At 36.2% G+C, this 13,726-nt stretch overlaps 1 protein-coding gene across 2 annotated transcripts; it reads right to left on the reverse strand.

Moving 5' to 3' along the window:
• Positions 1-4: 4 nt before the first annotated feature.
• On the reverse strand, positions 5-4,842 carry LOC140860105 (rab GTPase-activating protein 22-like). 2 transcript variants are annotated; one of them, XM_073262898.1, is made up of 6 exons: positions 4,264-4,842; positions 3,933-4,147; positions 2,427-2,562; positions 2,257-2,306; positions 1,611-1,664; positions 5-1,516 (listed from the first exon to the last, which is right to left on the reverse strand). In XM_073262898.1, the coding sequence occupies exons 2-6, from the start codon at positions 4,094-4,096 to the stop codon at positions 277-279; spliced, it is 1,644 nt and encodes a 547-aa protein (XP_073118999.1). In that variant the 5' UTR covers positions 4,097-4,147; positions 4,264-4,842; the 3' UTR covers positions 5-276. The 2 variants fall into 2 exon arrangements, with proteins under 2 accessions (XP_073118999.1, XP_073119000.1); XM_073262899.1 differs by having other exon boundaries at positions 3,933-4,153.
• Between the last annotated feature and the right edge of the window lie 8,884 nt (positions 4,843-13,726).

Consider the following 13,726-nt stretch of genomic DNA (forward strand, 5'->3'; position numbering starts at 1 on the left):
ACATTTCACACAATCCAAGAACAATTCCTTTTACATGCAGGTCTAATCAAATCAACAGAATACATGAAAGTCTACACTATTCCGATCGGCCAAAAAGAATTGGCACCTATCGGATATGATACACACACAGGTCATATCTTCTAGCCGCCTTGTGGCACTAGCTTGCTAACTTCCCCACATACCGTCGAGTTTCTTTTGACTTTTGACTTTATAAGGTGGACATAACTGAAATCGTTACATTAGTAGGTTACTTGTTTTCATCAGGTAAGATACTTATCATAAAGAAGTTTCAATTTTGTCATGGAGTATCACTACCAAGTCATGAGCGCTATCGAGCAGCTTCCATACGTCGAGATGCCCAGCCATGGCGTTGCACTCCCTTAAAATCTCATCCATGCTGCTGTACTTTTCTATGATTTTTTTCCTCCTCTGCAAAACAGAGGCAGCTATCGCATAAAGCAATAAATCCTCGGTTGGAGGGGCTCGTTGCCTTATCCTGCTCCATGCAGATTTTCCTATCCCAGCCCTGATCGCAGCTTGATCGGCCCATATGACCTCCCAAAGGCACAAAGTTTGCTCAAAGGTCAGCTCCCTTCTGAAGAGCACCAACACCATTCTGTACACGAAAAAGCAATCCTCGGCCTGGAGTTTTTCCAAGTGCCTGTAAAGATGTGAATCCTTGTATTTTATTATTTTAGAAACAATGTTCAGCTGTCTTCTGATTCCCACTTCATCAAGCCTGAAGTTATGACGGGCCTTTTTCATGAAACCCACAAAACACCAGAAAGCCATGTGGTCTTCCCTGATAACAGATATTATGGGAGAGAGCAGATCGCTCATTCCTTGGCAATATCCAATTTCAGGGTCGTAAAGCGCGTAGGCTTCAAGAATGGCAACTAAACGGGAGGCATGTAAAATCCTGCAAGGGTCAAGGTGATCATAATCCTTCAATCCTATGATTGAAGCAGAACGCCGAGCTTTGGCACTGGTTACCGTAGCTTGAACTAGGGAGTAACTTATCCATTCTTCATTTGCACGAATGGCATCAAGGCGGATTATTCGCTGCCACATGACAAAGTCTTCTGAAATGCAAGGTTGTGACTGAACTTCCACGTCATAATGAGACAAATCCTCCTCTGATAGAATGCCATTAGCATTCTCCTCTTCGATTTCCATGAAGTTGAAAGCTTGACTCACCTCAAGTTCCTCAGATGAGTTGGAATCCAATGATTCAGAGTCTGAGGCCATATTTGAATCTGCGGTTCGTTTAGAGCTAGCATAACCATTGACCTTTGCTCCAGCAGTCGGTTCTGAATCCTCATTAAATGGGAACCTTTCCTCGCTAGAAAGAGAGTCTCTAGCACTCATGACATCTTCCGAGCTCAGAGAATCCATACCATCAGTTGGACTTCCACCATCTCCATTGCTAGTCTCCTCAGTTCCATTTAAATTAAAATCTTTGTTATTATGTTTATGAATTCGGCGACATATTCTTCGTAAGTTCTCATATTCTTCTCTGCACGAATTACCAGAATGCCAATGAGTGCCAACACGAAATAAATTAGAAACCAAAACGTTTGCAGGTTAAGGGCTGAAGTTTTTGACTGCACCTTTTTCGAGTTCTAATAACATCTCTTTCTTCTTTGGAGCTGGTTAGGTCATAACTGCCCAAAAAGGAGAAACAGTTGCGAACAAAGCAGGTAAGAATTTTCCATCTCTACTTTCTCAAACACAGGGCAAGGGAATATCGTGAAAACAATTAGATGAGAGTAGACGGTTAAATTAAGTCAGAAAGCATCCATTTTATACTTAACAAGAACATCATTTACCATAAGAGCATCAGGATGGATGAAAAGCTATCAAAGAAAGGCAACCAGAATGACCTTACCATGGTGTTGGGCAATTAGAGTGAATTTTTGAAAAAGCTAATTATGTTTGCCAGCAAAGAAGAATTTTCATGATAAAGATAAAATGAAAATGGCGAGAAAAGAGCTAACAAGGTTAGGAAAGAAAGGGGAGAAAACTTCGGATCCGAGTTCGAGTATAAACATAGCTGGTATTCAACTTGATTCAATTCCTTTGCAACACAAGGGAAAATCATAAGGAAAAGATATCTGAAGTGAAAGGATGTTGGGTCTTCTTTCAGGTTTGAATAAAAACATTTGACCATTAAAGAGATATTCTAGAACAGTCAGATCACAAACTTGGCACAAAAATGATATTAAGACAAATATTCCAGAAGTTAAATGAACTTACACTCCAAGAAGAAATGGCCAAACTTCTGCACGAATGCTCAAATCAATACCCTACACAAAAACAAATGCAAAATCAAAGTCAAATGGTTTTCCAAGAATAATTTCACACAATCATGGACAATCAAGCGTCTCCAAAAACAGAAACTTGAAGTTAAATGAAGCGTAACCCACCCCACTGCGAACTTTCTTCAAAAGCTTAGAGCCACCATCACGAAGCTTTCCCTCTGGCGTGAAGAAAGTCCTCCATTGCTGAAAGGAGAGTATGCGTTTTCTCTTTCTTCGAGACCATGGGGACTTGAGATGACCCCTGCAATGGACGGTAGTATGAATGTTTCAGTTGGACAGAATTGACAATCGAGGTCATGTTAACATAATAAAAATGACGAGTTCCAGTCAATATAAAAAATAGTTTTCCGAGAGAGAATCTGATTATATTCGGTGAAAACGATGGTAGACACAGTGATGTATACTTCTCCAACAATACCAGAAAATTTAGATCATAGGTTTTATTCACAACGTGCAGCTTAAAAATGTTACAGACGCTAAAGTAAAGACCATTCTCCGATGCTCTCTCCATCAACTGAAGATCTACATCACGTGTGCTAAAAGAATTTTGATCTCTACAACATATACAAACATTTGCACACCCTATTCTATTATGAGTACAAGATTTTGACAATCAAAAAGCTAGACAAATTCTCTTCACCTAGAGTTGGATGGCAAGCAAGTTGAGGCAGGGCATGCCAAAATAAAGGCAGCCTTGATGGCCATAGGGAAAACAATTCAATCACTTCCCAGAAATATTAAACAACACAAATCCTCAAACTAAAATGTCAAGACGAGAGTTTTATTCTCAGCAATTGTTTGGTTCCATAAAAAACCTTCACCTTTTCTACAAGTCACTTGAGCATTTTAAGCATAAAGATATGAATTGACTCAAAACTTGAAACTTTCCAGTTACTTAGAAAGGGTGAAGAAGTGGAAAAAATACAGGTAATTAATCAAATATTTCAATTTCAACAATTTAAAATATCATTACCATTAACTTCACGTCAACTTCCCATCGGATCAAATCAGAAATAGTAATATAATAATATTTTGGTTTTAAAAAAAAGAAAGAAATATAAATGTTTTAACTTCGTCAAAATTGTCAGAGATAATCCAATTTACTAATTCTTTAAATTTAGAAAAAAATTGTCAAACAAACACGTTACTGTTTCATTTCCAGAAAATTTCAAGTATGGACAGAATAAAATAGGGCGTCTCACTCGGACATAAATAAATACATCATATGAATCTATCAAAGTTTGTAGCCCAACTTTGACCACCGAAAATAATATACAGTCGTATTTAATTACAGAGTCAAAATAAAAATTAATGTCCTAATCCACACCCGTACCTAGATGAGAGCCAAAATGCATTTATCGAAATGGGCTGAGCTATAAGGAGATAATGGATCGATCTCACTGGTAGGAAAACCATCAAGATTTTATTTTATTTTATTTTTTTGACATGGAAAACCATTTAGATTTTAAAAAAAAAGAACAATTCTTTAAAATTGAAAGATCAAGATCTGAACTTGAATCACTCAGTCTCTGCATCAGAAAGTATGAGAAGTAAAACAAAACATTAAAAAAGTAACAATGAAGTACTTTAGAGAGATTGAGAGAGTCTAACCGGTTAGAAGGAGATGATGAAGAGCAATTAGCTGGTGAAGAGGATGCCACTAAGAACAGAACCGATCTCAAATGGATCCACGGCAACGATGACGAATTTGGGGATGATGACTGTGGCGACGATTTTTCCGATGAGGAAGTCTGACATCGTCTAAGAGCTTTCATCTATGAACCTTTCGTTATCTTTTCCTACTTATTCCAATAAATGACTTTTTCCTAGGGCTCACACACCGATTTCCAGAAAATTTTCAGTAATACTTTGCACAATTCTTCCTCTTCTTCTTTTTTTTTTTTTTTTATAAAAAAAACAGAGATATAATTTACGTTTTTACCAATTAGTGCGAGTACGGAGCCGTGAAGGCGAGAGTTATACGGCCATCTGCAACGCCGTAGTTCCAGAATCCGTCACCTCCGATTAACACCGCTCTTCCTAGCTGACTGATCCCGCCGTCTACGGCCTGTGCTGCCGTCAGCGCCGCCGGAAATCATGGAATGAAATTTCGATAGAAAATCTTAGCTCCTGCGCCGCCGCAACATGCCCAGTAGATTTTGCAGCACAAAATAAATGCAAAAAACAGCTGATTCTTTGCCTTTTCGGCAGATTTTACTTTAATTCAGTGCTAATCGTGAATTTTTCCTTAAAATTATCCCAGTGATCCATAACGCCGAACTTCTTCAGCTAGGTCTTGCTCAGAAATTTTGGGGGAGATGGTCGCCATCGGAGATCCTGAAGAAAGTTATATATAGAGAAGGGGGGAGAGCAAGGGCAAGCGGTGGTCCTCTGGTTCCACCGTGAGATACGACGTCGTATTCGAGAATGCAATCAAATTTTTTTTAGGGAAAAAAATCTGTTATTTGCAATAATAAGATGTTGGTTGAGTGTAGTAATTACGGTGACCTTTTTTTTGAAAATGGAATTATAGCGACATTATAATATACTATCCTAACAATAAATTTGGGATGGGGATGACTAATTATATGATGTAGGGATGGTGTGAGGATGGGTTTGGAACGGTTTTGACCAATCACAAGACCCCGTTCAAAAAAGAAAATTAGACCCGATCCGCTACTCTTTGACTCGCACCAAAACCTAATCTAGTGGGTTCAGGTTCAGGTTCATGTTTAAGTTGAGGAAAGTGTCGATATTACACATAGGGTAGTACCCATGTGTAGCCCATGTGGGGCCCATATGATTTTAGCCAATGAAAGCTAGCTACGCGCAGCATCGACTTTTCTCAAGTTGAGCTCGCACACTCGTTACAAATTAGACACATTTAATATTAATAAATAATAATGAATATATAATAAAAAATTTCAAAAAATAATATATTTATCAAAATCAAATCCAAAGCATAATATTTTGATATTAATTTTTAAAAAAAATTCATAACAATTAACAACTAGGACTGAAAAATATTACGACTATTAGGACATTCATTATTTAATATAATATAAATATATTATTTAAATTTAATCTTATATTTATCTATATTATTAAATTTTTATATACCTCTGATATTCACTAAAATTTGGTGGTCTGGATCAAATTCAATCTCAAAGCTTCAAGTCCAGAGATGAACTTGAAATCAAGCAAATAATGTTAGACGGGACCGAGAGGATGTCCCGACATAGCCCTTCCGACGCTCAAGTCAGAGACGTGAACGAATAAGGACTCCCCTCAAAATGAAAGTGAATGAATCCAAATGAAGGGAGCGAACTCGTATTTATAGGAGTTAAGGTAAGAGACCACAAACACTTTGTAAGGGACCACGAACATGTAGTTCACGCCCTCTTTTTCAGCGCTCACCTTCCAAAGACAACCTAAGACACAAAGTCAAGCTTATCTTCTTAGGGCTCGTCCACCCTAGGGGTCGCCCACCTTAGGCGAGCTAGCCCCTCCTCCACTTCTTTCCTCTACACTCCCCCCATCTAATTTCACCTTTCCATTTCATACTGTCATAAGCTCTTGATCGACTCACCCTAGAGACCTCATGGCTAGGGTTCAACTTGATAGGGCTCTCTCTCACCCCTTGAAAACCAACATACCTCTTTTTCAATACTTTTCTCATGGGTCGAACCTATCCCTAGAATGAGACTCGAATCTTAGTGTTTGGTTATGAGTCTTCATTGGACTCAAACACCTGATAGACCCACTCGTAAGATATCAACCTCGAATCCATTTGTAGATTCGTTTGACTTGATCTAGACCGGCCCAAATAACCTGATCTAGACTTGCCCCGATGCCGTGATCTAGACCTGCATTGAACAAGGAAGGATTTGACCCATCTACATTTATCATCTCACTATTTTTGTTCTTCCAATCTTTTTCTTTTCAGTTTTTTGTAATTAATAAATTTTGTTTTAATAATATACCTCTAACAACTAAGTATTGAAAAACATATAATGTTTTTTTTGATAAATTATATAAAAAACAACAAAATAGTAGCATTTTATTTTTAATTTTGTTTAAATGTAGAATACATCGACACTTCACGTACCAAACAAATACAGCCAAAGTTCAGTTTACGATATTAAAAGAAGAAAATCCAAAAATGTTCAGTTATGATTGAGTTCATTAATAAATTTTTATTTATCAATATATCTAACAATGCACTAAAATCACCGTAAAAAAAGAAAAAAGAAAAAAGAACAATGCACTAAAATCAAGGATTTGTTGAGCAATCCATTTTTTGACCGCAACAAAGTCCAATATCCGAATGGGAACATGCGAGACAGAATCATGCTTGGTAGTAATTAGTGCTTAATTCTTAAAACATGTACTCTAATCACTAATGCGTGGCTCCATCACGTATCATGATTATTAATGATTTTAGTATCAATCTTAAAGATATATACTGTTCAATATATTTACATGTACAATATCTTCATATAACAGTTTCACGAATTAAATTTTTAGACCAAAATTTTACTCGACTCAAATGATAAAAAAAATTATTTTTATATAAAAATATTATTATTAATTTTCACTGTACGTATGAAACAAATCGAGATATAAATACTTAGAATCGGCTCATTTAGACAAATTAATTAATTAATATATTAAGTAGTTGTGTGGACGTTTTCTTTCGCTTTTTCGAGAAATGAACCCTCAAAGCAAAGTGTTATATTTTATTCTCTTTACTTATTTATCGGTTGTGGTGTTTCTTTTTCGTCTTCTTTTACTTTCCATATGATCACTTTAATTTGTTCAGAGAATTTCTGAGCTATTGGCTCCTTTGTTTCGTCTTTACTTCTCAAACCTTCTTTTCTCTGAAAAACACAAAACTTCTCAATTTTTCTCTGCATCCAATCCAATCTTTAAAATTAAATAAGGATATTTTAGTATCCAACATTAAGCAATAATTATACTTGCAGTATATATATATATTTTGTCATACGCACTAGTTATTGGTCGCACACAGTATTATATATACCATACGCATTTAAAGTAAAAGAATAAGATAATTGATGATGAAAAGAGAAAAATAACTTGATGAGATTCAAAGCATTAAAAAATTGTGATAAATAATATTGTGTTTGTTTTGGTTATGAAAAGTTGGATCATAATATGTTTTATCTGCATGAAAATTAAATATATAATTATTTTGTTTATTAGGACAACAGTAAAATTAAAATTGGAAAAAAAGATATATGAATGTGAATTGGCCACAATGTACAATAGAAGCTAGATTGATACCGCAAACCGTAATATATCATCACAAGCCCATATCTAATTGGCCATAAAAATTTGCAACTCAAACATTAGATGGTCAAATATATATAATAATCAATTAAGCACTTAGCATAAATTAACTTCAAACATATCTTAATCATGTATACTTTACACGGGTAGATGCGGAGAAATTTTATGGAATTAACATAGCATAACAAGTCTAGATCAAGAACCAATATTAAAGTAGTGTTTGGGAGAACTTTTAGAAAGAATTTAGTAACTTTTCTTTCAAATTTTTTTAAATTTTGCTAATGAAAAATTGAGCAATGCTTCTTAAAAATTTTTCAAATATTATTTAAGTAATTAACGTGCACACGTTAAATTGCTTAGGATGTGATTAGGAGAGATCGGAGTTCGATGGGGCTGACATGGACCCAACGGTGGTTAGGCTTGGAACCGAATGCATGTGCTCGCGCAAGTGTGAGTGGGGAGTAGTAACTCTCAAAAAAAAAAAAAAAGAAAAGAAAAGAAGTGGGGAGTAGTAGATTATGTGGACCAATAAATTACCAAACCCATATATGTCTTTTTATCTTTAATTTCCAGCATATCATGAACTAGTTATTTGTTCGACCCGACTATAAGTTACTATCTTCGTGACTATTTAGGAGTTAGGATTTTGGTTCGATGTAAGCAATAATATATACATAATGAACGAAACAAAAAAATATTATATAATTTTATTTTATTTTTGATTTATCATAGTTCATAAATAATTACAAAATAATTATTACAATTGTTATTTTCGAGTATGTTCATGATGTTTTGAAACTTTTAATTTGTGCGGTAACTTTATTATAATTGTTAGAAATAATTTTTTTCTCGATATAGAGATAAAGTTGTTGGAAAAATTGTTTGGACAATTGGTGGTGAATGAGATATAGATGTTCATTGTCCCACATTGATAAAATGTGGGAATATATGTCTACATATATAGCTTAAGATGAGACAAGGGATTGGGCCCCAAGAGGTACCCATGTTTGTTAAGGGGAGCGGACCTAGACTATGCTAGGTTCAAACCATTAGCCACACGTGCGCGCACCGTCCGACCAGCTCGGCACGGACCGGGGCGTGGGCTGGCTTTGGATGAAATAACAATTTATTTATTTTGTTTTGTTTTCAAAAATAAAATAAATAGATTAAATTTCATGTCTGAAGTGTTGTGTCCATTCCGAACCAGTGGGTCTCTTCGGCTGGAATCAGTGTGCCCCTTCGACTGAACCAGTGCGTCCTTTCGGCTGAACGGGTGCGTCTCTTCAAACCGAATCATTGTGTCTCCTCGGCCATGTGTGCAGCGAAGCGATGCGACTTTTCTGAGGCAGCCTTCCAACGTCTATAAATAGACTCCATCTGCATTCATTCCAACTCGCTCATTTTCTGATTCTCTTCTTTCCTCTTGCATACTCATACTTCTGAGTTTAGAGTCTGAGTTTCTAAAATACTTTGAAGTGTTCGTAGTGCTTCGATTTTGTAGTGCTACTAATCGAAGTTGATAGATAGCGTTCTATCTTGGGAGATATTTTGATTAACCCGTAAGCACCTAGGCGGACAAATTTGTCTTAAAGATAGAGAGTCAAACTCTCGGCCCGCTATCTTCTCTGTTGCTGCGTGCATGCTGTTGAAAAGTTCATAACAAGTTCATAACAAGTTTAAGACAAATTTTTGATGGCTACTAGTCCATCTTCCAGTGTCACGCCGCCCCCTGTTACGCCGCCACCACCTGTTACGCTGCCGCCACCTATGGCCCCTGCTTCTACTGCACATGCCGAGAAACCTGAGAAGTTCTCCGGTACTGACTTCAAGACATGGTAGCAGAAGATGTTGTTTTACCTCACAATACTTCATCTTGCAAGGTTTTTGAAGGAAGTTATTGTTGTTCCGGCACCGAATGCTGACACACAAGCAAGGTCTGCTTTCGATGCATGGTCTCACAGCGACTTCTTGTGCCGGAACTACATTCTGAATGGGTTGGATAATACGTTATATAGCGTATACTCTGCAACCAAGACTGCTAAGGAATTGTGGGATTCCTTGGAGAAAAAGTACAAGACCGAGGATGCTGGCACAAATAAGTTTGTAGTCGGAAAGTTTCTCGAATTCAAGATGGTTGATACCAAGACGGTGATTAGCCAAGTGCAAGAGTTCCAAATCATCCTCCATGACATAATGGCTGAAGGGATGATGATCAGTGAATCCTTCCAAGTTGCTGCGCTGATCGAAAAGCTACCGCCTTTATGGAAGGAGTTTAAAAACTATTTGAAGCATAAACGCAAAGAAATGGGGCTCGAGAACTTGATCGTTAGGCTGCGAATTAAGGAAGACAATCGCAAAGCGGAGATCAAAACTGATAAGATGCCAATGGAAGCAAAGGCAAACCTGGTGGAGCCAAATGCTACGAAGAAAAGGAAACAGCTTGGAAAAGATGTGAAGCAAGTGAAGAACAAGAAGTGGAAAGGAACCTGTTGGAACTGTGGGAAGACGAACCACAAAGCCAAGGATTGTCGCTTACCGAAGAAGGACAATCAGTACCGGGAAAATGTTGTCCAACACAAATCTGTGCCTATTGATTTGTCCGAGATAGATCTGTCAGCAGTAGTATTCGAGGCTAATATGGTTGATCATCCTAAAGAGTGGTTTATCGACACTGGAGCGACACGACATGTATGTGCTGACAAGGAGTTATTCTCCAAGTATACACCCATAAGTGGACGACAACTCTACATGGATAATAATGCAACATCTAACATCATTGTCTTAGGCAAAGTGGTGATCAAGATGACTTCGGGAAAGGAGCTTAATCTTATCGATGTCCTTCATATTTCGGACATAAGAAAGAATCTTGTATCGGGCTCTAGATTGGTCAAGGCCGGATTTAGAATAATGTTTGAAGCCGGCAAAGTTGTAATCATGAAAAATGGATAGTTCCTAGGAAAATGATATATAGAAAATGGACTGTTCAAGATGAATGTAATGATTGTACTTCGCGAGTTTGAAAGTAATAAAGTTAATGCTTTGAATTATTTGGTTGAATGTTCTAATTTATGGCATACTAGATTAGGACATGTTAACTTCAACTCTTTGATAAAACTCAAAAATTAAATCTTATTCCAAAGACTAAGATTAATTCAAACTACAAATGTGAAGTATGTGTTGAAGCTAAATTAACTAAAGTACCTTTTCACACAGTAGAAAGAAGTACATTACCTCTAGAACTAATTCACACTGATGTTTGTGATTTAAAGTTTGTACAAACTAGAGTTAGGAAAAAAATACTTTATTACATTCATAGATGATTGCACTAGATTCTGTTATGTGTTTCTATTAAGAAGCAAAGATGAAGCTCTAGAAGTTTTTAAAACTTATAAAAATGAAGTTGAAAATCAACTTGGAAAACGAATCAAAAAAATTCGTAGTGATAGATGAGGTGAATATGTTGCTCCGTTTGAAGAATTTTGCAATGAATCTGACATTATTCATCAAACAACTGCTCCTTATTCACCACAATCTAATGGTGTTGCGGAAAGAAAAAACCGTACTCTGAAAGAAATGATGAATGCCATGCTAATAAGTTCTGAACTACCCCAAAACTTGTGGGGGGAAGCAATACTTTAGACAAATCATATTCTTAACAAAATTTCACATAAAAAGAAGAATGAAACTCCTTACGAATTGTGGAAAGGACATAAGCCCTCATATAAATACTTGAAAGTGTGGGGTGTTTGGCAAAAGTAGAAATACCAAAGCCAAAACAAGTGAAAATTGAACCTAAGACTGTAGATTGCATCTTCATTGGATATGCAAACAACAGTAGTGCATATAGATTCCTAGTGCACAAGTCAGTGATTCCTGATATACATGAAAATACGATTATTGAATCAAGGAATGCTGCATTTTTTTGAGAACGTATTTCCTTGTAAAGAAGGAAAAGAAAAGAGCTCTTCCAAAAGAGTTCATGAATCCACTAATGAAGAAACTCATGAAAGTGAAGAACCAAGGCGTAGTAAGAGAGCTAAGATAGTTAAAAATTTTGGTCCTGATTTTCTTATTTATGCTATAGAAAATGATCCAAGGACCTTAAGCGAAGCGTTATCTAGTCCTGACGCTCCGCTTTGGAAAGAGGCCATAAACAGTGAAATAGATTCCATCATGCAAAATCATACTTGGGAATTAGTGGATCTCCCACCAGGAAGCAAACCTTTAGGATGCAAATGGATCCTAAAAAGGAAATACAAAGCTGATGGATCTTTTGAAAAATATAAAGCAAGGTTAGTAGCTAAAGGATTTAGACAAAAAGAAGGGTTGAATTTCTTCGATACATATTCACCTGTTACGAGAATAACTTCTATTCGAGCTCTTATAGCAATTGCTGCTTTAAATAATCTCGAAATTTATCAAATGGACGTAAAGACGGCATTTTTAAATGGTGAGTTGGAAGAAGAAATATGTATGGAACTACCCGAAGGTTTTATTGTTCCTGGTCAAGATAAAAAAGTGTGCAAACTCGTTAAATCATTGTATGAGCTAAAACAAGCTCCTAAACAATGGCATGAAAAGTTTGACAAAACTATGATGTCAAATGGATTCAAGATTAACGAGTGTGATAAATGTGTTTATATAAAGGACACACCTAACTCATATGTAATTGTCTGTCTATATGTAGACGACATGCTCATAATGGGTAGTAGTCATGATATCATCATGAATAATAAGAAAATGTTGACAAAACATTTTGATATGAAAGATATGAGAAAAACAGACGTTATCTTAGGAATTAAGATTGAAAAAACATATGAAGGAATTACCCTAACACAATCTCATTATATTGAGAAAGTACTTAGGAAATTCAATGCATATGATATTACGCCTGTAAGATCACCCGTAGATTTAAATTTACATTTATCTAAAAATCGTGGTGAACCCATATCTCAACAGCAATATGCAAGGATTATTGGAAGTTTAATATATATTACAAATTGTACTCGTCCTGATATTGCTTAATCGATAAATAAATTGAGTAGATTCACTAGTAATCTTAGTCATGACCATTAGAAAGCAATAGAAAGAGTATTTAAATACTTAAGATATTCAATGGACTATGGATTACATTATGCGACATATCTTTCTGTACTTGAAGGATATTGTGATGCAAATTGGATATCCGACACAAAAGACTATAAGTACACAAGTGGATATATGTTCACCATCGGTGGAGGAGCGGTGTCGTGGAAATCTTCTAAGCAAACGTGTATAGCTCGTTCAACTATGGAATCGGAATTCATAGCTTTAGACAAAGCGGGAGAAGAAGCGTTCGGCTTCGTAATTTCCTAGAAGATATTCCGTGTTGGACAAAACCAGTGTCAGCAATAATGATACATTGCGATAGTCAGTCGGCTATAGGTAGGGCACAAAGTAGTATGTATAATGGTAAGTTAAGACACATACGTCGAAGACATAATACCATTAGGCAGTTGATCTCAAATGGAGTTATCGCAGTTGATTATGTAAAATCAAAAGATAACTTAGCGGATCCGTTGACAAAAGGTTTAAGGAGAGATCAAGTAAACTGCTTATCAAGAGGAATGAGATTAAAACCTACAAAATTAAAGAATATTCATAGCGAAAACCCAACCTTGTAGATCCCAAGATCTTGGTTCAATGAGAATATCAAGTTATGAATGTTCGCATGCACTTAGAACTTCGTTCTATTCTCATTCCTAGGATAAAGTGCAACATGTGCAAGTAGTGAGGTTAAGTTTTAACAAACTTTTAATGATTCCTATATTTCTTTAAGAAATAGGGTATGATAGGATACTAATATAATAGGAGGTCACCTATTTAAGTGTGAAGATGGGCCGCTTCAATGAAACACTTAAGAATACAAGATGTTGTCCAGGGCAAAAACGGACAGAACCATGAGAACAAATAAAGTGAGAAAAATATTTGTGTGAATACTGTTTTCTTGGCTTACATCAACAGCTGAATAGTTCAAGACATCACATTCACTAAGCAGCCTAGTAAATCCGATAGTATTTCACTAAGAAGGTTCAAAGCCGCAAGCTACCTCT

This window comes from Henckelia pumila, chromosome 4 (assembly GCF_033568475.1).
Source record: "Henckelia pumila isolate YLH828 chromosome 4, ASM3356847v2, whole genome shotgun sequence".
NCBI classification, from domain to species: domain Eukaryota; kingdom Viridiplantae; phylum Streptophyta; class Magnoliopsida; order Lamiales; family Gesneriaceae; genus Henckelia; species Henckelia pumila.